We start from the raw sequence: 25,305 nt of genomic DNA, 5'->3' as shown, positions 1-25,305 counted from the left end.
AGTGAATGCTGTCTTCGGTGCGCAAATGGCTTGCGGTAGTTTTCAATAGTACAAGGTGAGCACACTTTCAATGCTAACGTTATGTGGGTTCTATCATCAGATCTTCATCGTCGTGTTCTCAGGAATGTTGCCTTCAAAGTGAGTCAGACGGATGCATGTCCATCTGACAATTGATGCGATGTTCATTCATAAATTAACAATAACTGGAAGACAGGGGCCAGATTTGGAAAGTTTTTTTTTTTTTGTAAGCTGGTATGGTGGTATTACGAACAGTTTTAAGGTCAGAACGTTCTTGTGAATAGCTTACTTAGATGCGCAGAAAGGAGTGGGCTTAAAATTTGCGAGAAGGAAATGACGAGTGTTAAACTGCGATATACGACTTCATAAAGACCGTGAAAAACAACTCAGTGGCGATTTAGCGGCAACAGCGAGCGAGATGCGTTAGCATTACGTCGCGCCTCTTTGAGGTCCCGGATGCATGGCTTAAACTGTGTTCATCACATTACAAACTGTTGTACAGGAGGTCCCTTGATTCGAGGATGGAAGTGCCGCTGACCATGGTCCGAAGCAGGCCACCGTCAGAAGCACTATATATATATATATATATATATATATATATATATATATATATATATATATATATATATATATATATATATATATATATATATATATATATATATATATATATATATATATATATATATAAATGACGGTGTCTGCTCCGTACCCGCTCTTCTCTTCTAAGCTCGCTCATCACCTCTCGTGACCGGCTCCCACAACTTGCACAAACTTTACTTTTTTTTTCCGCTTTGACACTACTAATCCTGACGCATTTAACAAAAACAAAGGCACGAAATTCTTACGGTCAATTTAACTCATGCATACGTAATCAACCCTTGATAACAAAGCACAAAACATAAAGCTGAGTTAACGTACAGGAAGATGCATATAGTTCAAAAAAGGTTAGTGGTATAATCTGGAAGGCTAGCTGGGGCATCTTTTTTCCGAAAAAAAAAATTGGAAGCACCGAATTCTTTACAGAGACGTCTCGTCATCAGAGACGTCTTGTCAGCAGAGACGTCTCGTCATCATTTAATCAGCCTTATCGAAGATCGCCGATGCAAATGTCCTCATTGTAGTCGGGAACTTCGGTGTCGCATATGTCTTCGAAATGATCGATGCACTCCTGCGGCACCGAGAACCTGCTTGAACCGGTGACCCACAACATGCATACTGAAAAAAAAAGAGTAGCCGTGAGACGTTTGAGAACGATGCAACACATTAAAAATTTTTGTAGGATTTGATGAGAAGCAACTTTATATTTATTCTGCTTAGTGTTGCATTACAGACATACGTCCTATGGCTCGACTCCAAAAAGACGTGTAATCAGTATTCTGCCGGCAGTGGCATGTTTCAGAGTTAATTTCTTGTGTTTTATTTATATTTAGATAATCATGTTATATCATTAACTCCTTTTTACGCCGCCTTCTCATTTCTTGTTTCCCTACTTGTTTCTCTGTCTCATATTGTTTTGTCTACCCCATTTGTCTTATCTGTACAATTTGTCTCGCGTATTGCTTTTTACGTGCGCCACTACGAAGGATCCGTGGCTGTTTCTGGGTAGTAGAATAAACGCTTGATTTATTGATTACTATTATTATTACTATTTGCTCATGCGTTTTCTAATGCTTGGATTATGGTTCGTAATGAAAAAAAAATGTGGCTGTTTACTAGCTATTGCATGTCTGATATGTTATATTTACCTCAAAAGTTTGCTGACAAGCACTTTTATGTTATTCTTCCTATTGTTGCAGTAAAATGATTGCATAATGCTATTTTATAGCGTTAACCATTTCTGTCACTACACGGGATACTCTGCGGTTGTGCTACATTAGCTGCCTGACCAACGCGCGGGCAAGCACCATGAGCTTAGGTTGGCCAACAGATTGAAACCGTGTTCAAATATGTTGATAATAAATTTGAATTTGAATATAGGATGTTACTGAAGACCAGAAAGTTTTCGTGGCCCAGTGGAATGCCTCAAGCCTCAAAAGGGCGAAAGCTATCGTGTCGCTCTGTGAAGTCAAGTTATGATATCAGCTAGGAAAATTGCACAAGTGTGTTTGAATGTGCATCGGCCGACGTGCGCTGTGAAGTGAAAGCCAGGTGCATTCAACGTCGACGTTGGAGCAGGAAAGATCACGTGATCAGCGGTAGTCACAGTTACCAAAGTGGCAAGATGGTGAAGCGCGTCACCAGGTTTGGCGGTAACGTGTTACACCTTCGCCGGTTCTTGGTGCATTTTACTTATTTTTATATTTATCACTTTTGTTTTCCGTAATGCTGATTTATCAAAGTCACATAGCTCTGCTATAATATTTTTCTTGACTACAATCACATGTTCCAATTTTTGCAGGGATTAATTGCACAACTTGATGGAATTCGATCTCAAATAAATTATCATTATCGAATGCTATGCACTAACACTCCTTCTTGAACATACGTTGCCACTTACCAATCATGGCATACCCGTTACCAATTCATGTTTAAAGAAACCATATGGAAACGGCTACTGATGCTAGTATAACTGAAAGCTAATTAAGGAAGGCTCCGACTTCTTACCATCTCCATGGAAAGGAAAATTCGCGGCGATATTGCAGTTCTTGTTGTTAGTGTACTGGAACTTCACGAGGTGCGGACGAAAGATGTCTGAAATAGGACGTAAAATAAATAGCGGTGAAGGAGTATTCAAAATTATTAAATGCGAATAGTACAACGCTAGTGTTCCGATTCGCATTCAGTTCAATGTTTTGATATTTGAAGTTTTCGAATATGCATTAAAACCGAATAATACGCGAATCTCCGTTAAAAAAACTTGTCTCTGCAAATGATGGCGGTTAAGCCGACTGGGGTGAATATAAGTGAGTATGCATTCACTGATTATAAACTTGTATAGACATACAGATGGGAATAGAGCATTCATGAAGATGACCTTCAATAAAACACCCTTATGGGACCACTTGTTATAAAATGCACAGGATCAATAATAATGAAAACAGAAGCAATTGCGAAGTCAGTGTAAAAAGTTTACAGACTGCGCGATCTGAGAAAACGTTTAATTTGCAATTAGTTGTGTAACAGTATAGGCAATTGGAAGCTGTATAACATTGTCTTTCACATATGGTATACGTGTTACAGGCCATAAATGCGAATACTCGGCTGCATACCCAGGCTGCTTATATATTAAGCTTTTTTTTTTCTCTTAGCCTGCGATCCATAAGCTTTTGTCGCCAATTGTGCACCTGTAACTTTGTGGTATGTGTAACAAATCAGGACTGAAATAATTCATCCCCATCGTTCATGCGTGCTCACGCTTCCTGACGATTTTATTGCAAGAAGGACTGCGTCTCACAAGAAGTGGTAGTTGCACGGTGAGTATAAGAAAAGTTATTGTTATTGTATACATAATAACCTTACGCCACAAAATTATAGCCGTACCGTTTCCATGCAGTCTGCACATCTGTGGCTTCGATTTGTGTAAAATAATGGTATGTTTCTTTGATTAATCTCGGTACATCTACAACGCTCAAGTCAATTGTGTATAGACGTATTATGGCTGTAATTTAAGGCTGTGATGTCCTCCTGTGGACAGCGCAGGAAGTCATTTTGAGTCACCGTTGTATGTCAGAAATCAAGCTCTCTGTCTGCATGACTACGCATGACGGCACACGTCGAGTTGGTTCTCGAAATTGGTCTTGACATAACATAGAAAAGGGAATTCAGTGGGTGCGATACATTCGGAATGGTTTACATCGATGCGAATTTCAGTACGCCACATTTCTTAGTACCTTGACGATCGCAATAAAAAAGAAAGTACTAAATGGTAAGTTTGAGTACGATACCACTCTAGGAATTCTCCCCGTTGTTCAAGGATTCCCTGTACTCCGTTAAAGCGCTGTGGTTATAGGCTTTTATGTGCAGTTACAGCGGTTTGGGTCGACCTCTCTGTCCTTCCTGTAAATAAATTCTATTCTACAGTGGTTTAGACTTCTATATCAGCCTACACGAAAGTTGTGACGATGTAAACAAACGCACTGACCGCCGTTGACGATGGCAACTGCCGTGTCCGGCGAGGGACCCGGGCGAAATTCCACCTTGTAAGTTCCCCTGCAATGGACCGCGATGATTAGAACAAACGTACTAGGGACACGTTTGTTCTATGAACTTTATCATAGTGAAGCTGAAGAGTGATTGAGATATGGCTTGCTGATGCTCTCGTAGTCTGAATTTCCGACGACAAAGTGACAATATCTTTTTCTGTAATTCCAGCATTCGTCTGTTGTGGCCTGAGCTTTTGTAACTGCGCGAACATTCTTCGTTACACTTTCGCTTTGTGAGGTCTTCGAGGTGATGTCGAGCTGTAGCTTTTGCTCTGAAATTGCAATCTAGCGTGCGGAACAAGATTGAGTTACCTTAATCTGACAACTCGAACAATCCTAAATGCTGGAACGCTCTCATAATGGAACGACTGAACCGTTTTGTATGGTACATGCTTTATTTATGTATTTATTTATAAACCTAGTAGGAGCGAACAGCACGAGCTCTCTCGCCATCACAACACGAGTCGTCGTCGTCGTCTTCGAGCTCCCAGGGAAAACACGAGACGTTTCATTACATTACACAGAGAAAAAAAATAAGAATGATACTAATGGCAGGGAGCAGATATTAGACTTATGCACTCTATATTCTACAACTGCTCGAAGGTAGAGAAATTCTAATAGAACTCAGCCGGCAAGTTTACAAGTACGTCACAAAAAAAGTTGTCCCACTTCCGTAAACATTATTATAGCGTCCCAAGCGTGGAAAAATGTAACATTGTATTTCACAGGTCCCATGAGACGGTTCATCTCTTTTCAAGAATTTCAGTCACACTTGGCAATTGGAGGTATTAGAGGAGTGGGGGTTGGCGTTCTACTCCGGCTGCAACTGTGCATGTGGCGGCTGCGCGAGGTGGCGCGGCCTCTATGTCGAGAGCGATCTGCGTTGGGGGCAGTTGCGTCGACGGCTCGTAGCATTGTGCGTGCTGTGTATTCTCGGCGCTCAGTTTGCACTGAAGCGATAGACAGCGCGGTCACTTCGCTCGCTGCTGCTGCCTCGCTTGTTCACGCCAGCGTCTCGACTGCACGCGGTCATCGAGTGCGATGTGTCCATGCTTCCTGTGTGCGCTGACACCATGTTTGTTAATTTAGGCAGCAAGCGAATGCTTACAAATTGATTCGGCCGATAAAAGTGCTATCCTTACTTCATATCAGGGGCGTAGCCAGTGGGGGGGCTTATGGGGCTTCAGCCCCCCCCCGAAATTTTTTCGTGCTGTTCATGCACCGCCGACCAAAGCGACCCCCGGCGCCGGAAATCACTCTGGATTTTGTCTAGAATGTCTTTTTGACGCTCGAAAAGACATTTAACCGCGAAGATTGCAAACTTGGGCTGGATTTCATGGCAACGCCCATACACCGGGAGTCACACAACGCCAAGCAGTCCCATCCGAGCACAAAGTTTCAAGGGCGCTTTGATGGTGAGCGGGCTCGCCGCGGCATCTCACTGAGGCCACGGAATCTATGGAGCGCATGGATTTCCATTGCGAAACTTTATGGGTGTAAATCTCATAAGCTCTTGATGTGAAAGGTGCATTGACATTTCCAAAGTTGTGCTTTAGATTTTCAATTGCGGAACTTTGTGGGTTTGATGTGGTTATAAACATTTGACGCCAAAGGTCTATTGACTTTTCTAAAGTCTTACATCGGAACATACAACGAGACAAGCCAAATCAACACACTAGCAGACGAGTTGACAAAGCAGGCAGCGAGGTCCAATGAGACGAAGCGTTGGGACGGTTCATTTGTGCCGTCATGTCCCATCATAAAATATCAACATTTTTTTTTAACCTACGCCAGAACATCCATGTCAAGACACTAAAGCCAGCCAAAGTAACTACGTTCTTATTTATTTTTTCTACTTTGGCTTTTATTCGCGAGGCCACACTGAGCCTCTTCAATTTTTTTTTGTTCTCGCTACCGTACCGCGGGCTGCCAGAGCCAGCCAGAGCGCGTACGTTTTTTTCGTATGGCCCCGACCACCATGAGGTGCACTTCGGTGCGCGTTCGGTTTGCTCTGGCCGAGTGGATTTTCACCGGACAGAGTTTTGGACGCTTTCTGGCTAGCAGACGAGAAAAAAAGAACAATGGTCGCTCGCCGCTATCACTGTGGGGACTCGAAAGATTGCACCGCATTCCTTGAGCGGAACCTTTCCGGAAAGTTTTGTTTCGCCGCTGTAGGATACTGAGCAGTATGCGTATGGTTCTCAGTGGACCAAGCGTCTCACGTTTTATTCGGTATTCCTTCCGTAGCCCCATTAGGTGCCCGAAGTAGGCATTCGATTCTGGCCAACATACTTTCCTATGCGTTTTATTTTATTTCGGTGCCTCCGCCTCACAGAAAAAAAAAATACATTGTTGCGGCGCAGCGAATTGTCGCATGGTGAAAGTTCGATTTTGATACTTCTTTTGCCGAAAGTAATGGGCGACGGGACGCTTCACTTGCCGGATACGTTTATTATAAAATTGCGAAAGCAATTATATGGACACTCCAGGCGCACTCCTGCCGTCGCCCTCATGTTTCGTATAAAGTCCAAGGGTGATAACATCGTGACCACGCGCTGCATGCTGTATGTGCCAGTGAAAGCGTAGGAGGGGAGGTGGAATGGGTGAGCCGACGATGGTGGCTCAGTCTTGTGTGCGCAAAGGAAAAAAGCGGGAAGCAAGCGCGCCGCCTTCCGTCGCGCGCAATACATCGGGGCGAGTGGATGGAATGAGGGCGGAATCTAGGATTCTGCGAATCTATGATTGTGCAACATGTTTATTTGCCTTGTTTGACGCATTATATACAGTTACTTCTTCTTACATATAGACTCATTGGAGACTTATACGTATACTTAAATATCTTGTTGCGAGGTTTTGTGTATACATGCAGTGAACTTTGTTTCCAGTGACACTTTCTTGTCCTTTATCAAGCCGTATTTTCGCATTTGTATATCCCATTGTATCTTTGGATTTCTAATGTACGAGGGCGAGTCAAATGAAAGTGAGCCTACCCTAACCGCGCAATAATGGTTCGGTTCATTATCTGCGAGGCATGCGCGTAGGAGAACGGCATGTCTCATTTACAAAAGTGACACGCAGGCGTGAAGATAAATGTTCTTTAATGCTCTCATACCATGGGTTGAATATGGTTGCGTCACATAATGGACACTTCAAAAGTTGAACAGCTCGGTGTCGCGAAGTTTTTGACAGCTGAAGGTGTTTCCAGAACAGAAATTAATCACCATATGACTGCCGCGTACGTTGAACACTTCATTTCATTGTCCACTGTGAAGCGTTGGAGCAAACGGTTCAAAGGACATTGCAAGGACATTCCAACACCGGGCCAAAACCGTCGTGCAATCACCCCCCCCCCCCCCCCCCCACAATTTCAAAGGTTCATGAGCTGCTGAAACAAGAACGGAGGATAAGCATCGATGAACTGGCAGACCGTCTGAACATCAGTCACGGTTCGGTTCATGCCATAATTCATGAGCTTCTCGGTTATCGGCGCTTTGGTGCGCAATGGATCCCCAAGATTTTGATCCATCGCGAGAAGACGGAGAAGTTTCGCGCTGCCTTGACTCATCTGATCGGGTATCACAATGAGGATGACGACTTCTTGTTTGCAACTGTGATCGGGGACGAACCTTGGTGCCACTACTACGAGCCTGAAACACGACGGCAAAGCTTACAGTGGAAACATTCTAATTTACCACGCCCAAAGAACGTAAAGGCGATCATTTCCGCTGGAAAAGTGTTCTTGACTTTCTTTTTTTTCGATCGACAGGGTCCATTACTGATAGAATTTGCTAAATCTTGAGAGGCTATCAATTGTTTCCGATATTGTGAAACGCCAGAACGGCAGCGTGTCGCTATCAAGAACGAACAACTTGGAAAATTGACGAATGGGGTCATCTTGTTCCACGACAATGCCTGTCCCCACGTCGCTTATGTGGTTAATACAAAACTGGCAAAGTTCAAGTGGGAAACGCTGCAACATCCGCCATACAGCTCAGACCTGTCACCTTGCGACTTCTACATTTTGGGGCAAACGAAAAAACAGCTCAAGGGAACCAGATACAGACTTTTTGAAACCCAAGGAGTTTTATAAGACGGGAATCACGCGACTCATTATACAATAGGACAAATGTCTAAATTCTCATGAAGACTACTTTTAAACAAAGCACCCCATTGTTGGCTCATTCATTTGACTTGCCCTCATATGTCTTGCAGAACTCCTGCTTTTTATACGTGCTCTCTGTCGCGACTATAACTTCGGTGCAATTACTCACGATACACGACAAGGGACAGCTACTCCTGCGTAATACATTGGAACAAACGACAGCGTCATTGAGATTTTTCACTGGCCATTGCATATATACAAGAATGTAAGCACGGTTCTTGAATGACAAAGTTTCATTAACGTATTTAAATTATGGGGTTTTACGTGCCAAAACCACTTTCTGATTATGAGGCACGCCGTAGTGGAGGACTCCGGAAATTTCGACCACCTGGGGTTCTTTAACGTGCACCTAAATCTAAGTACACGGGTGTTTTCGCATTTCGCCCCCATTGAAATGCGGCCGCCGTGGCCGGGATTCGATCCCGCGGCCTCGTGCTCAGCAGCCTAACACCATAGCCACTGAGCAACCTTCATTAACATATTTGTCCTCAACTTGTTCAGTTCATTGCCTTTTAATTTGTCGTATCAGCGGCATGCACTGCTTTCCTGGTTTCGAACTGATATAGTTCTAAAGTTCGTGTGATATTCTCTTAACTTAATAAATAGACAAAAAACATGGAAGCATTGACGTCAGTTATGTTGGGAACAATTTTTGGCACATACGAGTATAATATTTTATGAAGAAATACATATTTTATTTGTATTTACAGTGCGTGGCTTTCAAGAATTCGTTTGCAGCATCTTTGGTAATGACAATGCAGTTATTATTCATGTATTTGATCCCTCGATAAATTGTTTAAGAGGAAGCTTTAGCTCGGGCCCAATCCGACGCGGCCTATTCAAATACTTGTAAAACGCAGAAACGCTTTTCTGAGATAATCCTGCTAATCGCTTTTATTGAAATTGGTTGCATTGGAGTGAGAAAGTTAAATCCTAGTGTCTGTTGGAAACAGAACTTCGATTTAGGGCCTGAATTTTGTTTAAAATATTTTGAAAAATTCGAAAGTTTGAAAAAATAGAAGCACGACGTTTACAAACTAATAGCTATGCATGAAGAACAGATATTGTGGTTCTGTAAACGGCATTTATTATAACAACCAAAGCGGACAAGTTTGCTGTGTCAATTTGTATCTTACGTGAATTGGTTACGTTGTGTACAAGGGTTCTGCAAAAGCCGTATTTCCACAATACTAAATTTTTTTGAGATTCATGTGTAGCATATCTATTTTGTCCGCTCTAGATGTACTATTAGATGCAATTCACAGAATTGTGATGTCATTTTTCATTGTTAAGTCACGGAGTTTTAAACTTGATAGTTTCGTTTTCTGAAAATTTTCAATTTTGGCCAATTTTTATTAAACAATTGACCACCTAAATGAAAAATTCGAAACCAGCAGTCACTAGAATTAAACCGTTTCTTTTAATCGCAACAAACCTCCTCAAATTTGGTGACGTGGTTGCAGGGAAAAACGAATTCCCCTTCTACATGTACTTAAATAGGAGCACCCGAGCAATATATATATATATATATATATTGGGCCAGTGGCCTAGCCCCCCCCGAACAAAATTTCTGGCTACGCCACTGCTTCATATGTCTGTCTACTAATTTGTTATCGCAATTGATACTTTGCCTTTCTGGCGAAACTGCGACTTTATGTATTTATTTCCCTTTCGCAAGCGAACATGTATAACAAAGTCGGCGTCCTCTCAAACCAAAACGTCGATATCACAGCAGTCTTGTGGCCTCTGCTAACGAAAAGTGATTCACGCTAAAGTAAAATAGCCAACCCCAACATTTTCTTTGGGCAAACAGAAATCCTTAAACCCGATATTACTCATTTCTCACATTGGGCGTTACCGCGGAGTCGGCGAAATACTTACTTATTCGTGCCTCGATGACCTTTCAAAGTCCATACATAAACGGCTTTCTGCCTCTGTATGTATTCTGTTCTGTTGGCATAGAGGCACTCCAGGCTAGGATCATCGCTGGATGTGTACACGGCGACGGCATCCGGGAAGTAGTCGGCAACCTGCGCACAGAAGATTTCAGAGACCACTCACGTGACTCATAAGTGGAACTTCAGAAAGTGAGGAAGATATCGCGAGTGACCATCATAATACGAATCTGCTCGGGTGATAAACTGCGGAGTAGTTCATGTGTGTTGAATTAGACGCAATAGCGAAAGAGCGTGGTACCAGAACAGTGCTTTTCGTTTACGTGTCTCTCATTCGACACATTAGAGGGCGTATGTGATGCCGGCGATACCGACTTGTGCCTAGCACGTCAGGCCATTACGAGCGTCACTTGGTCAAAATTAATCCGGAGAATTCGACTGCATGGAGTCCGTCGCATGTGTCATCCGCTGTGGAGCGTTCGGACGTGAGAGAGAGAGAGAGATAGCACTTTATTTACACCCGTCAGAGAGTATGGGTGGTCGGGTGAGACGCAGCTCTCCCTATCGCCGTCTACCTCCCCCCTAGACGTCGGCCGGAATCAGTTGACTTCCGGCGGCGGCCTGGGCTTGACGGATGGCCTGTTTTTGGGCTTGCTCTTCCTGGCTATGGAGGGAGGATTCCCATGACTCTCTGTTTCCATGTAGGCCGTTTAGTGCTGGGCAAGCCCAAAGCATGTGATTTAGCGTTGCTATGTCTTCACAGTTTTTACATTTTGGAGAGTGCACCTCAGGATGCCATTTGTGCAGAATATACGGGTTTGGGAAGGTACCTGTCTGCAGTTTTCGCCATATTACCTCTTCCTGCTTTGTGAGAGATCTATGGGGGGGAGGCAGAGTTCTCCTCCCCATTCTGTAGTGTTCTAGAATTTCTCTGTATGTGGTTAACTCTCGCTTTTTGGACAGGAAGTAATCTGCCTGCGCTGGGGCCCGGTGTGTGAGTCCTCGGGCGACCTCATTGGCGATCTCGTTCCCTGTGAGTCCACTATGAGCGGGTGCCCATATTATCCTAATTAGGTCGTTAGGTACGTTCTCCTTGCCTGCTTGCAGAATTTTGCCGGCCTCTTTGGAAACCTTACCTTTGTCATAGGCTTTGATTGCAGTTTTAGAATCGGTGATGACTATTCTAGTTGATGGGTATGTGATTGCCAGGGCAATCGCCGCCATCTCTGCCTCATCTGGTGAAGAGTGTCGTACGCTACAGCTAGAGACTAGCTCGCCTTTGTCGCTCACTACTACTGCAGCATAATGCCCTTCTGGGTATTCTGCCGCATCGGTGTACACTACCCCTTGTTTTTGGAGGAGGGAGCCTTGGAGTCTTTGGACCCTGCTTCTCCTGCGTTCCTTGTTGTGTATGGGGTGCATGTTTCTTGGGATAGGGGTTATTCTTAACTTGTTAGCAATTTCTTTGGGGATGACGGTTATCCTATCACGTGATTCTGGGTTTTGATAGCCCAGGTTTCTGAGGATGGATCGGCCCGTTTTGCTGCCAGTTAGTCTGATATATTGTGCCGTGAGTTTCGCCTCGCACATTTCCTCTAGGGTGTTCGACACTCCTAGGTTCAGAATCATCTCGGTTGATGTGCATGCTGGTAAACCTAGTGCTGTTTTGACACCTTTCCTGATGAGAATGTCTACCTTGTCTCTCTCTGCTTTAGTTGTTTTTAAGTACGGGATAGCGTAGGTGATTCTGCTAATGATGAAAGAATGAACGAGCCTAAGTAGGTTTGCCTCTTTCATCCCCGCGTTTTTGTTTGCTATCCTCCTGAGAAGCCTGCATGTTTGGTTGGTCGTGGCTTCTAGTCGGTTAATTGTTTCGGTGTTTCTCCCATTTTGTTGTATCCACATACCCAGTATCCTGATCTTGTCCACCCTTGGTACCGGGGTGTTGTTGACCAGGAGCTGGATATTGACCTGCTGCTTGCCCATGATGAGCATCTCCGATTTTTCCGGCGAGCATTTTAGCCCTATGGGTCTCAGATAGCATTCCGTTTCCCATATTGCCCTTTGTAGGGTGCCTTCTATTTGGCCATCGCTCCCCCCTCTGTCGACCCAAAGGGTGAGGTCGTCAGCATAGAGTGTGTGGCAGAGGCCTTCTATCTTTCTGAGTCGTTCTGGCAGCCCGATCATTGCAATGTTGAACAGGGTAGGGGAGAGCACTGATCCCTGCGGTGTTCCCTTGTTGCCTAGCTTAATGTTTTTTCTTATTGTGCCCCCGATTTCTATGTTCACCGTTCGGTCCGTGAGGAAGCTTTTGATATAGTTGTATAGCTTGCTTCCAACATTTAGGTGACTGAGGTGTGACAGGATCGCTCTGTGTTTGACGTTGTCAAATGCTTTGCTGACGTCCAGTCCGACTAGGACTCTCGAGTCGCTAGTCTTCCGTTCCAATACTTGTTCTTTGAGTTGTAGCATGACGTCATTTGTGGACAGTTGTTGTCTGAAACCAATCATGCTGTCTGGGTAGAGTTCCTTACTTTCCAAGTAATCGTTGAGCCTATTCTGTATGACGTGAAACGCCGTCGATATTCATTCATGGTATTGGGGGTGCCGGAAGCTGTTTTGTTTATTAAGCACAATGAAGGCAATAGGCGTTCTGTTCTTTCAGTGAACCCTTACGAAATCTTGCGAAACGTATTTATTTATTTTGTGAACACATTGCTCGCCGTGTTGATGCAAAATTAATTTAGGGATAAATAATACGCTCGGCTTAGTAAAAGTGTGCCACAGTTAATACACTTGAATACATACTTTATGCTGTCGCCTAATGCAGCTTACGTTACTGAACCTACCTTTACCCATCGTACATGATATAAGATGATATCAGTGGGTCCACAAATTATGGGCATATAATCGTACTCTCCATCACACCACAAGGGCATTACGAAACAAGTCTACATTTTGTTGGCTTCTTTCGCAAGTAAGCACTGCTTTCTCTAAGTTCGCCGACACACCTCTAGTGGCAACCTTATTGGTTCGCACCTTCGGTTGGTCGTTTCGGAGTGCTCCAGAGGTAGTCATCCTGTTCGGACGGTCGAAAAAAGGGGTGCTCCGACTACACTCGCCTGGCTCCTTCGGATTACCAACTTGGAGTGTCCAGAAGTGCTCTCAACGACAAATTTGGAGGAATTACGAGAACCGGCCGGTTTCAGGTCACGTGAGCGCTATGCATTATGCAGCGCTTTCGTCAGCGCGATCTTTCCCGGTGTCAATTTAGCGACTGTGCTGCCGTGATTTGTGTGAGTCCCGTCAAGGGTGGCGAAGCGGCAGCGCTTGGTATTTGTTTGCGGCACCTTTAGTTCTTCCTTCCAGTCGTGAGGCAAGCAGGGGCGCCCATTTTATCACAGTACTTACAACTTGTTGTGCTGGCACAGGACTGTCTTGCTATAGTGACGGCGACTGCCGCTGTCGCTTTCATAGCTCATCATTTGTCTTGCTCTCGCTCGCTACAGTGCTATAATGACAGCGCTATAAATCTATGCGATGCGGAGGCGTTCAGTTACACATCATCGAAAATTCTACTCGGCCCTCGCTTCCTTCGCTCTGCACTGCTCAGGAAAGCGACCTGCCGTTCGGATGGCGCCCGCTTTTCTCGACTGGGATCTAGAGCGTCTTGGAATCCGGGGTGGTTGCTTGGGCTAGTTGGTAATTCATGATCAAAAATAACGTACAGCGCAAAGGACAAGGACAGCGAAAGACGACATACACAGCGCGTGTATGTCGTCTTTCGCTGTCCTTGTCCTTTGCGCTGTACGTTATTTTTGATCGTCTTGGAATCCGATTCGGAGATCCGGATCGATCACCCGAATTTGCCGTGTGACCTAACGGAAACTCACCTCGAATGCGTCGACCTGGTTCCGGTGCAGTCTGTGTTCCCCGAGAGACGACACTGCCGGAAGTGACGCGAGGCGTAGAAGAACGGCTGCGACTATCGGTGGCCAAAGCTTTGCGGACACCATTTTTTTTCGGTCGTCTGCTCGGCTTCTCACTGCACGAGCACTTCGAGTCGCCGTCTCTTTTATCTCCAAACTAAGATACAGCCTCACACCCCACCTTCTAATATTACTCAGGCTACACCTGTTATCAATCAATCGCTACAGCATTATTGTTCATTTTTTTATACGAAGGTCGTGACTATATTTGACTCCGGGAGCAACTCCCGATACATTATCGTGTCCATATTTTGTAGCGATTGTATCCATACGCCCCTGCCCTCCCTTTTGTTTGTGTGTGTGCCTGTAATCAATGATTGCACCCCCCGCTACCTCCGGTTGTTGGCCATTTGGCGACGCCACTGTTATGAAATAAGCCTGAGGAAAACAGTTCTTACAAAACAAGGCCACCTGGTGGCTTTATTTTGCCGTAGCGCTAAGTCAGATAAACGAGAAATGTGCGGAAACACCGGCTGCCATTTGCAGTTGTAATTTCGTTCATGTGGTGCGGCTGAATAAAAACCGTGAAGCCAATTATAAAGTGGATTGGAAATTGAAGGGCCACCAACCGAACAAACGAGAACAGGACTGAAACTCCAGCAGGTCTTTTCACTTGTCATTTCATTCAGAGGGCGCGGTTAGTTCGGATCCTAAAAATAAGTTAAGACGGATTGGTAATTGTATCACACACAGCGGTTTGTTTTGACCTTCGACCCATGTCAGTCACATGGTGGACTTCTGCGCCAACGATTAAAGACGTAGCGCAAAGTGATTCTCGCATATATGTAGCGGCATGGGCGCAAGTTATATGTTGATTGAACTGTCCGTCGTGATATATTATCCTTATTACAATGACTTTATCACTTTTTGATTTGTTGGTTTCTTCCTCTCTTCATTTGTTCTTCCTTTTTCAGTAAAACTTAATGAAGTGGAGTAGCCGAGGCAACATTTACCTCAACCTCACGACAGAAATCGCTGTATAACACAACAGAGCCCAAATCGGTCACCTCCGTCTCGATTCTGGAGTAAGCATCGACAAATCGCTCTCACGGTGTGGGGCCCCTTAGCTTATCGAATGAAATCAAAGTGATTTCGAACAACGAACGTGCTCAGTTATGTAATTTTCTCGATGTGTAATAAAGCGATTGCTAAAAAAAAAAAAACTCGCAGATTTACGCTTCTGTGTACGGGAAGTGCCAATTCTAGCCCTCGCTTTTTTTTACGGACTTTTGTTTACGGGGCATGTGATTTGTTTTTCCCCTCAATTCTTGACGAATACACTGTTCGACAAACCGGAGCAGCGTTGAAATAACGAAACTGTCATCGTACAGCAACACGTTCAATTCCCATTAAAGTCTGCGATAAAAAGAAAATAATAATAAAATGAGACACTGAAGTGCGTAAAACAGTCGCATATAATGTGAAGCTTCACATAATACGACGGTCTGACGGCGAAACAGAAAAGATTTCCTGTATATAGCGACTAAAGAAAACTTGCTTATTTAATTAAATTAATTAAATAAATTAAATAAATAATCATTAATGAAATAGCTTATTAATTTACTTACTTATTTATTCATTCATTTATTGAGCGGAAAGATTGAAGCAAACCTATCGGGTCTCAAGTTTTTGCCAACAGCCTACGAAGGCGAAAGAGAGAGAGAGAGAAAGGCAAAGACAGGGAGGTTAACCAGAGATTATATCCGGTTGGCTACCCTGTACTGGGGAAGGGGCAAGGGAATGCGATAGGTGATAGAGAGACGGATAAAAAAAACCTAAACACACACACGCACGTACAGACGAACTGTTTCTGTGGGCACTGTCACGCAGCCCGCAAAGGCGTTCCTAGTGTTATGTAGTGTCACTGTACAATCCTACGTCAAAGAACAAAGAGGCAACTGCGTGTGTTCACTCTTTGAAATGTTAATTAGCAAAGCAAGCGAAAATTAAAGTGGAAAAATTGGCAACTTGCTACACCAATTTGCATTTCCGTGTTTATTTTTTCTTGTTAAGGTACACACATTTGAATTAGAACAGTTAATTTTTCCCAAGCTTTCCTTGCCTTCGTAGTCTGTCGGCATCCTGCCAATGTTACAATTCTTTGTTTATTTATTTGTTGGTTTGTTTCTTCCTTTCTTTCTTTCTTTCTTTCTTTATTTATTTATTCATTTGTTTCCATTGCATTCTGTTCTTTGGTAATATATAAAGAAAACTCCACACAAATTCCCGAACCCCTGTATATGAAATACCTGTTTCAGATCGCGTCGGCCGTATTTCCATGGGAGCGAAATGCAAAAACTCCCGTGTGAGTTGCCCGTTACAGTAGCTAGGTGGTCGAAATTAATCCTTACAACGGTGGCTATCATAGCCCCAAGTGTTGCCTGGGACGTTAAATCCAATGAATCAATCAATGAACTAACGTGAACTAACTCGTAGAACCAAAGTGCGGAATGCAACTTCGCATTACAATGCGAGAGGCTACGCATTGTAATACCGACTTCACATTACAACGAGAGATAATGCGTTTGCGGAAACGAATATGGCTCGGCAATTTTCTGTTACGTGGCTACATTAATTGACGGAGAGGACTGCAATGAATACCAAAGCCGTGGGCAGCACACAAAACAAACAAAACGTAGATGGGGGAAAATACAGCGACTGCTTCGTGCGCTCTATCAAAGCGTTGTATTAAACTCGGATGCACTGGCGGCCTAAAGGTGCGTTTCAACAATGATTGCGAAGCGTTACGCGCGAGCGCACGCTGCCTCTTCCAGCCTGTCACGATAGTGAAAAGCTCGTTCAGCTCACGGTGATAGCGTTTTTTTTTTTTCTTTCCTGCCATTGACTGAATGGTACATTGAACCCGCGAACTCGCACGAGACATCTGGTCCCGTCTGCTGCTGAGGAACACCACGTGCGGCCCATCTACCACGTGTCACAGATCAGGGTGCCCGCTTAATTGTGCTAGAAGCAATTGACATTTAAACGGTGCAGAATGGACACGCCGAACAAGGCTGTTGCCATCGCACATTATCGTCTGTCCCTTTATATAGAGATCTGCTCATTTAGAAGTAATTCTTCAAGTGGTGGACATTGCTCCGAAAAAGAAAGCACAATGCATCAATTAACTAATCCCGTTGGCGCACATATTGAAATTTTGCGAATTGAAGCCAGTGACACCACAAGGCGCATCCACTGGGAACGAATTTTGAAACTAGCATTGCTATTTTTAAGCTTTTGAAATTTTGAAACTAGCAACTAGCATAAGCGCCGTCAAACTTACGGTAAACATCCACTGTTGCTCCACTTACACTTTTCAGAAAACTCCTTTTTATGCATCGAAGACAAAGAGTAATTGGAACGTCAACGCATTTTACCGCACACTTTAGGAACGCATATCTCGAAACCGGTGTCGTTCTCGGAATTCGTCCCAAGTGGATATGACTTGCGAACTCACCAGCTATAATTCGTAAGTTGCAATGTTTGTCGCAAAGTAAGAACAGTTCAAAAGTCAGTGACATTTTGGATTTAGTCGATTTGTCATTTCAATTTATCGTGGAAATAATGTTCGCCTTTTAGCGTAATCTAGCCGAACAACTAGAATTGTGCCGCATATTCCACGGATAATTTTTGAAAATTTTGTTAACGATAAAGAAAACCATCTATATATACGTGCGACTACCAGCTGCCTTAATTTATACCATATATATATATATATATATATATATATATATATCGTATGCGGCAGTAGCGTTTCGGTCTTTTCATTTAGGGTGGATTTTTCGATAAGCGGGAATCACCTTTACGACAGACTGCAATGTCCAGGTAGCTGAGTAGATGTTCGTTAATCGATTCATCCTAACTAAAACGCCTCTCCATTCATTTAGAATATAACTCTAATTTAAGCTTTAATTCTTCATTTGAGGACACATTCTAAATTAGTAAATTAAAGCAGAACTCCTTCAGAAGTGATTGCGCTCAGCCGAAGTCGTGGTAATGCCACCATTTTCGATATATCCTTATGAATTGGCGCCGCAGTTAATGTAGCCCCATAGTGCTAAAGGAGTGCCTTTGGGAAACTGGTAACTGTTGGAATGCCGATGAATTTCTATCCCATTTAAAGGGCAAATATATCCCCGTTTGTGATTATATTGGAGGATTGTCGATGCCTGCGCGAGCTTTCGCTGAGAAGCAACTCATGGTGCCGAACGAATGCCGCAGGACTGGCGTCTATGAGAGAGAGAGAGAGAGAGCTCTTTACTAGAAAAACAGAGAATTTTGCCGGCGCGTATACAACCGCTGGCATGCTACTCTGTATAGGGATGGGGAATGGGATTAAAAGATTCCAGAAAAAGAATGAGCAGCTGCGCAAGCCTGTGTGATCATACACTCTAAAACAAAATTACACCCTTTGAGTCGTATCTTGCCGCACAACAATAAACGTCATCTGCCTTGTTCGCATTTCCTTTCTTTAACGCTGCGAGCCCGGTACTTCCCAGTAACGAACGGCATGCGCGTTATACGCATGACATAGCATTCCCGACAGGAAAGTAGTGGGCGCGGCGTTTTAAAGAAAGGAAACGCGAGCAAGGCAGGTGACGATTATTGTTGTGTAGCAGATATACACCCCAAATGGTGTACCTTTGCCTAAGAGTGTAGGTAGGTCATGATAAAACGTTCCTCGTAATGAGCCAAAGGGGAGAGAAAGAGTGAGAGAGAGAGAGAGCAATCTTTTATGCGACATCTTGGGCTGTCTGCCACATGCAGCGGAATACTATTGGACGAAAATCTTCAAGGCGTCACTGCCTACAGAGGGCGAATGTTTTCTCACTGTTTCCAGATAAGCGTTTCAATGCCCCTTTCGCCAAGACTAACATAACAGACGCAGTGCTTTCCAAACGGGATAGCATTCAAGAGCTATAGGTGTATACTAACCTGCCTAAGTGGCCTTTTGCACGTGAGTTGTGGCCACAAGACGTGGATGCAGGATGTATAAATGACTCAACGGCTTACTATACGAGCGTAGTCAACGCAGAGATTCCGCCTCAACTCGACAATAATCGATGACTTATAGATGACTTCCCCTCTGTGTTTTAGTTAAAGGAGCGCGCACTTTGCTTATACTACTTTGTGTGCTGTACGTCTATTGAGTCAATGCGAATATGCGCACGCCAGTGGAGGCTACATTATTATTTGGAGAAGTACCTCATTTATTGTAAAGAAAAAAAAAACTCATGATGCTTGTTTGCAGACATGAGACTTGTTAGGGGCCTTGACGCTATAATTTAATTTTCTGGCCAGACATCCGGTAGATTCTACTCTTATACTGCGAACATGACTTTGTACCATAGTAATTCTTATTTAATTCTACACGAAGTGGGGCTGTGCACCGTACTTTTGGTTCGTAGCCTCATGATAATAGACAGGTTGAAAAATTGAGGCAATCTCATTGGCAAAAATAAATGGCGAGAGGAAGTTGTAAGTAGATTCATTATGTTGATGAAATGCGAGTTCTAAGATTAATGTGAACCCATTTATTATATTTATATTTATATATATTATATAACTAATTTAATCTAGTTAAGCTAAGATGGTGATCCTGCAGATTGTCTTGCGCAGAAGGATGCTTCGTTCTGCATCATGACAACAGGAACCAGCCTTTAGAAAAAACACGCTGATCGCAATTATTGTTGGAACCCAAAAACAGGAAGCTTGTTTGAGATAACGAGGTAGCAGCAGTAGCGTATGAAAAGGGTGCAGCCTCGTCAACTTTAGTGGTTAGATATCTGCGTCACAAGGACAAAGGCGATGCATGATACTTGACAAGCGAATAAATTCTGATGGGGTGTATCCATGGAGAGGTATTTCCGGAGTCCATCACTACGGCATGCCTCATAATCATATCGTGGTATTTGCACGTTAATCCACACAATTTTAATGGACTGTTGAAACAGCTCGGGGGCCAAACGGTACTCGAAGAAAACGGCATCGGCTCCAGACTGTTGTGAACGTACAAAGCCTTGAACTTGCCTCATCTAGCGTCAGTTGAAATAAAGCGCTTTTGGCATCAAGGACAGAGAACACTGTTTCGCCATTCAGGAGTGCGAAGAGCTACTCAGGAGCTGGTATGCGGTAGTGTTGCCTTTTCAGTGCTGCAGTGAGGTTCCGTGAATGGAGGCACAAACGAACGGTTGCGTCTTTTTTTTTGGTTACTACCACAATAAGACGGGCCCATTCACTACGTTCTGGCACCGGTGTGATCACACCATTCGCCTTCACTCATTTCAGTTCTGCTTTCATCCTGTTCTCAAGTGCTCCTGGTACTCTGAGAAGAGCACACACTGTTGGTACTGCACTTTCACGCTGCTGGATGCTATACAGTCCCGGAAGCTGGCCAATGCCTTCAAATATTTCGGGGAAATCATTCAGCACTTGTTGGAATTGCTCCTGGAGTACTGCGCTGGTTGAGTTCATCGTTACCAGAAGGGTCTTCCCACGGGGAAGCAAGTGCAGGGCTGTACGTACAGTGGCTCCAAGTATTGGCTCCAGTGGCTCCTTCATCAACAGAAATCTGCGTCGTCACTCCATGTTGTTTATCGCACAACAGAGCTCACATTCACTGTCGATTGGAAGCTGTTGCCCACTGTACGCAGTAACTTTTGCTGTCGTTGGCTTGGTTGGTGGTCTGCGCGGCCACTGGTTGAACATCTGCTCTGGAATTATGTTGACCCCCAAACCACTGTCTAGCTTGAATGCCACCTCACGTACATTCGCACTGACAGTTTCGCTCCAGTCAGTTGTGTCGGCACTGACACCAAGCAGCTCGAGTATAATTCTTCCTGCGAGTATCGCTGTGGATGCTCGTGAAGCAGTCCAACTTGCGGTCAGTGCGCTGCTGTCGGGCGACGTGGCTGCTTGCACAGATGCGCCAAATGTCCAAGTTTGTCGCAGCTGTAACAATTCTTGCCGAAAAATGCGCACTGTCGAGGAGGGTGCGAGGGTGCGCAGCGAGGACATTTACGATTAGACTGTTCGAACCTTGAGCGGTGAGGCTGCTGAGACCTGTTGACTGTTAGAGGACGACTTGTTCGTTTCGTGGGCTGGTTATGCAAGTGAACGGCATTCACTTCTGGCTGCTGATCACTGGTTACGATATCTTGTACGTGCTTTTTTAATATTCCCGCTGCCTTGCACGCACATACGATTTTATGCGAAGCATATTACGAGAGCTCAACCCAGCTCCTCAGGCGCGGCGGTGTCGCCTTGAATACCACGTGACACCGTGACGTCACGACAGAGGAGAAGTGGCTTTGGCTCAACTCTTGCAAGATGGGCTGGGTGGGAATCGAACCAGGGTCTCCGGAGTGTGAGACGGAGACGCTGCCACTGAGCCACGAGTACTATGCTTCAAAGCGGTACAAAAGCGCCTCTAGTGAATGTGGTGTTGCCTTAGAAACGAGCTGTTTCTAAGGCTCAGGCGTGCGTCGCTTGCTCAGGCGCACATTTCGTTGCCGCGCCGAACGCTGCGTTGCTCGACGCTCACCGCGTCCAATGCGGGGCGTCCAAGGCGAAGCAGAGTAACGCATGAGTTGTTTCTTCGTCTAGCCGAACCAAATATAGCCAAGCAACAGCAGTTCACCAAGCTAAACAGTGGTTCAACAACTAAAATAAAGGCTAGTATGCTTCGCATCCTGGGCTTAACCTTACCTGAGCCACAGCCATTTTTTTTTCAATAAGGTCGCCCTCCCGAAACAGACGTGCGTTGAGAGATCCGTCACAGATCCCAACCACTACGCGGTCGCCGGTGAATCTGTCGCACTTGTAACCGAAGTCACAATTTTGCGCTTGTCGTCGAAGGTCAGTAACAAAATCATCAACTGACTGACCTGATTACAACGAAGGCACCAAATAAAACAACGGGCGAAGGAAGGCGACACGGGACAACCGCGTAGGCTGACTGATGGCTGACCTGGACTGACCTGAAACCAGTGACTGACCTGGCTGCTGGGCCACCGAGTTAAAGAGCGTCGCTGCCTGTATGACGCTCTTGTACGGGCCATACTACTTGTCAGACGTGTCAAGTACGTATTTCACTGGGTCTGCGTTTTCGTTGTCGGCGGCAGGGTCTCCTGGAAACGTCTTTGCGATGCGACGAACACGCGGGCCAAGTGCATGAAGCAACAACGCCTTCCACGCAGATTCAGGCATAGTGTTGTATTCAGAAGCCAGTTCATATATGGTGAATGCTTTCCGTCATTCTTCCCTGTGGTCGGTGGATTGTCATCAGATTGGAAGTGCGCCGGAGGCTGAATGAATACACTGGCATGCTTGCTGGTTTGGGACGTTGCGGGCAAAGATCTACTTACACTTATGACGCCGTGCTACGCTGTTTGGGTCGCCATGACTGATTACGGCTGTGTTTTAGATATGGCGGCAAGAAGCCGCAAGTGGCACACACCATGTGGGAGAACGGTTCTGTAAGCCACAACTGGCCTAGCCTTTATGTTACGGTAGTACGTGTATTGGGTTCTAGTAACTATATTTAACAATCACAACTAAAACTTGATGCCCTATTTTGCACGCACTAACATGCTTAAATACAGCCTTTAGCCCATGTTAAATTGAAGACAATCATTCTTTTCCCGGGTCTATTCGCTCGTGCCCATCCCGAAGTTTTGTATTCGTCATCCAAGACATGCGGTCTTAGCCCACTATCCTTATCGCTGTATGATACTTTGTTGCGCCTATTTACTTCTGTTTACAGACTCTTGTTATAGCACTTATTGCTCTGTAGTATGTACAAATAAATAAATAAATAAATAAATAAATAAACTCGTCCAACAACGCGACTTGTTGCTGAGCCGGTTACTGGCAGGCCTCATTAGCCATGATCTTTACATTACACGTTGTGAATAGGCTTTGTTTACAAATATTTCTAAATGTTTTAAGGGTAGCGATCGCAATAACGCTGAAGGAATTTGTCTACTGAAAGAAGCTCGCGCTGTTATGAGCCCAAGTTCTCACCTTTATCCTTGTATGGGAAACTGACAACAGCATAGTTCTTGCTATTGAAGCAGTCAAGTTTGAGTAACAAGGCGGTGCTTCTTGTCTGCAGCAAAATATTAGACCACGATAAGATCACAATAAAATCTCGAGCTCGAAGCAACCCCACTATCTTCTTTTGACCTGATTGGTTTGGGCTCGGTTTAGAAAAGGAGCGAATTTTCCTCTCATGCATACATAAATAGCTTACACTTGTTTCTGTTTAAATTCTTGCAGAACCGATATGTATTCCACACACACAGACCCACAGATATATATATATATATATATATATATATATATATATATATATATATATATATATATATATGTATATTTCGTATAACATTTTGAGGAAAAATATAGAATTGTCGAACTGCATACGAATCATTCAACTAGGGGCAGCGCACACATTGCTTAGCCCTGTGGTCGCACTATCAAGTTTTGTTTGTTCAGTTTTTATTGAAATACTTAGCGAACAAAACAGGAATATTTAAAATCGAAGTATTCACCGTGGCTGGCAATACCAAATATCACGTCATGTGTTCGACCACGTACGTGTCCCTGCAAAGATCCCCCATAAAGAACAACCTCATAAAAGCAGTTCATCTTGGCAGAGTTTTGGAATATCTTTGTGCTATTAGCAGCCATTTCCATTCGATTCCCTCGAAGAAATGACGAAAATGTAGCAAAAGTAATTTTAAGTAAGAGTTCCGACAGCTGCTAGGTGCTAAGAACTGATTAATCGTGCCAGTGTCGACAGCGATCTGTGCACAAGTAAATCAATTTTGACATCGCTGTATTAACGCAACCTGTATTAGTTAACTATTAACTATATATATAACTATATAATGACTGCTGTGAATGTTTTTAACATGTAAGTAGTAATCTTCTAAGCCTATGTAATGCAACTGGCTCATTGTTAACGGTATTTGCAAGTTTTCGTGGTTGATAACGGTTAGGATTCTCCTTTCAGCAAAAATTGCTGGCAACATAGAGAAATGCACAACTTTTCATGGAACTAAGCATTGCCTTTTTTGTCAACTTTACCATGTTTGTTAACATCAAACATTTTTTATCGTTGCGTAGTTGTCTGGTAGCTCTGCCTGCTGTGCCTGGATGAATAGGGAGCACTAAAGAATACCGCACGCTTCGAAGTGACGATCATGTGTTGGATGGGCTCGTTTGACTTCGTTCGCGTTGCGGAATGCTCCCTGCTAGTTCCTTCATTCGTCCACAATGAGCACATTCCCAGTGACCAAACATGTCTATTCCGCCAAGACAGCGCAAGCAAAGTGGGAGGAAGAAGCAAAGAAAGCTTCTTTTTAAACATAGTTATTATATATCTTCTAAACATTCTGTATTTACTTCAGAAGAAGCAACAACCGTTTTCTTGACGGACTATAAGGCAGCTCGTTCGTAAGGCTTTAGACGGTCACAGGAGAAGCAAATTACAGGTGTGGAGAGCACAGGAAGTGCGTATAATTTTATTAACCACCGAGAGCGTCGTCACACAGGCCCTCTTCGTAGGCTGGAACTTCCGCGTCGCATATGTCTTCATATTGGTCGATACATTCTTGTGGAACTGATGACACGTATGCTTTCGGGACCCACAGTATGCACACTAGAAGTGGAAAGAGAATGTTGAGAAAAGACAACAAATATTATGTGCTCATTGGTTGTGTTTCTAAGAGAAAACACACATGCTACCATAGGAGTACATTCTAACTGGTGACCACATTTTAATGCCGGACATATTTCGGCAACGTATACTTGGAATTATTATTCCACGGACGAAATGAACGAATGAAATTTTCGGACCTTCCTTGTGCACGCTTGAAATAGAAAGAAATAACATTAAATAAGTGAATAAATAAATAAATAAATAAATAATAAATAAATAAATACACAATATTATTAAAAACAACAATCTCGCACACGTTATTTATGTAACCACCTTTCAGTGTGGAAAGTCCTAAACAACAAAATATATACTATAAGAACGCCGCACGACTTCTCTGTATTGCATCATAATGTGTGAAATAAACCTTAAT

The 25,305-nt window shown here is 43.9% G+C and overlaps 1 protein-coding gene across 2 annotated transcripts in view; it reads right to left on the bottom strand.

Moving 5' to 3' along the window:
• Positions 1 to 24,711: 24,711 nt before the first annotated feature.
• Positions 24,712 to 25,305, bottom strand: part of LOC135917883 (uncharacterized) — a 48,683-nt gene continuing 48,089 nt past the window's right edge. For both annotated transcript variants that reach the window (XM_070527852.1, XM_065451495.2), the window contains one exon: positions 24,712 to 24,875. In XM_070527852.1, the coding sequence (XP_070383953.1) occupies positions 24,742 to 24,875 (134 nt within the window). In that variant the 3' untranslated portion in view covers positions 24,712 to 24,741. The remainder of the gene's footprint in view (positions 24,876 to 25,305) is intronic.

The sequence above is a fragment of the Dermacentor albipictus genome, chromosome 10 (assembly GCF_038994185.2).
Source record: "Dermacentor albipictus isolate Rhodes 1998 colony chromosome 10, USDA_Dalb.pri_finalv2, whole genome shotgun sequence".
Taxonomy (NCBI): Eukaryota; Metazoa; Arthropoda; class Arachnida; order Ixodida; family Ixodidae; genus Dermacentor; species Dermacentor albipictus.
The sequence above is the reverse complement of the archived record's forward strand: the minus strand, read 5'-3'. Positions and strand labels throughout refer to the sequence as shown.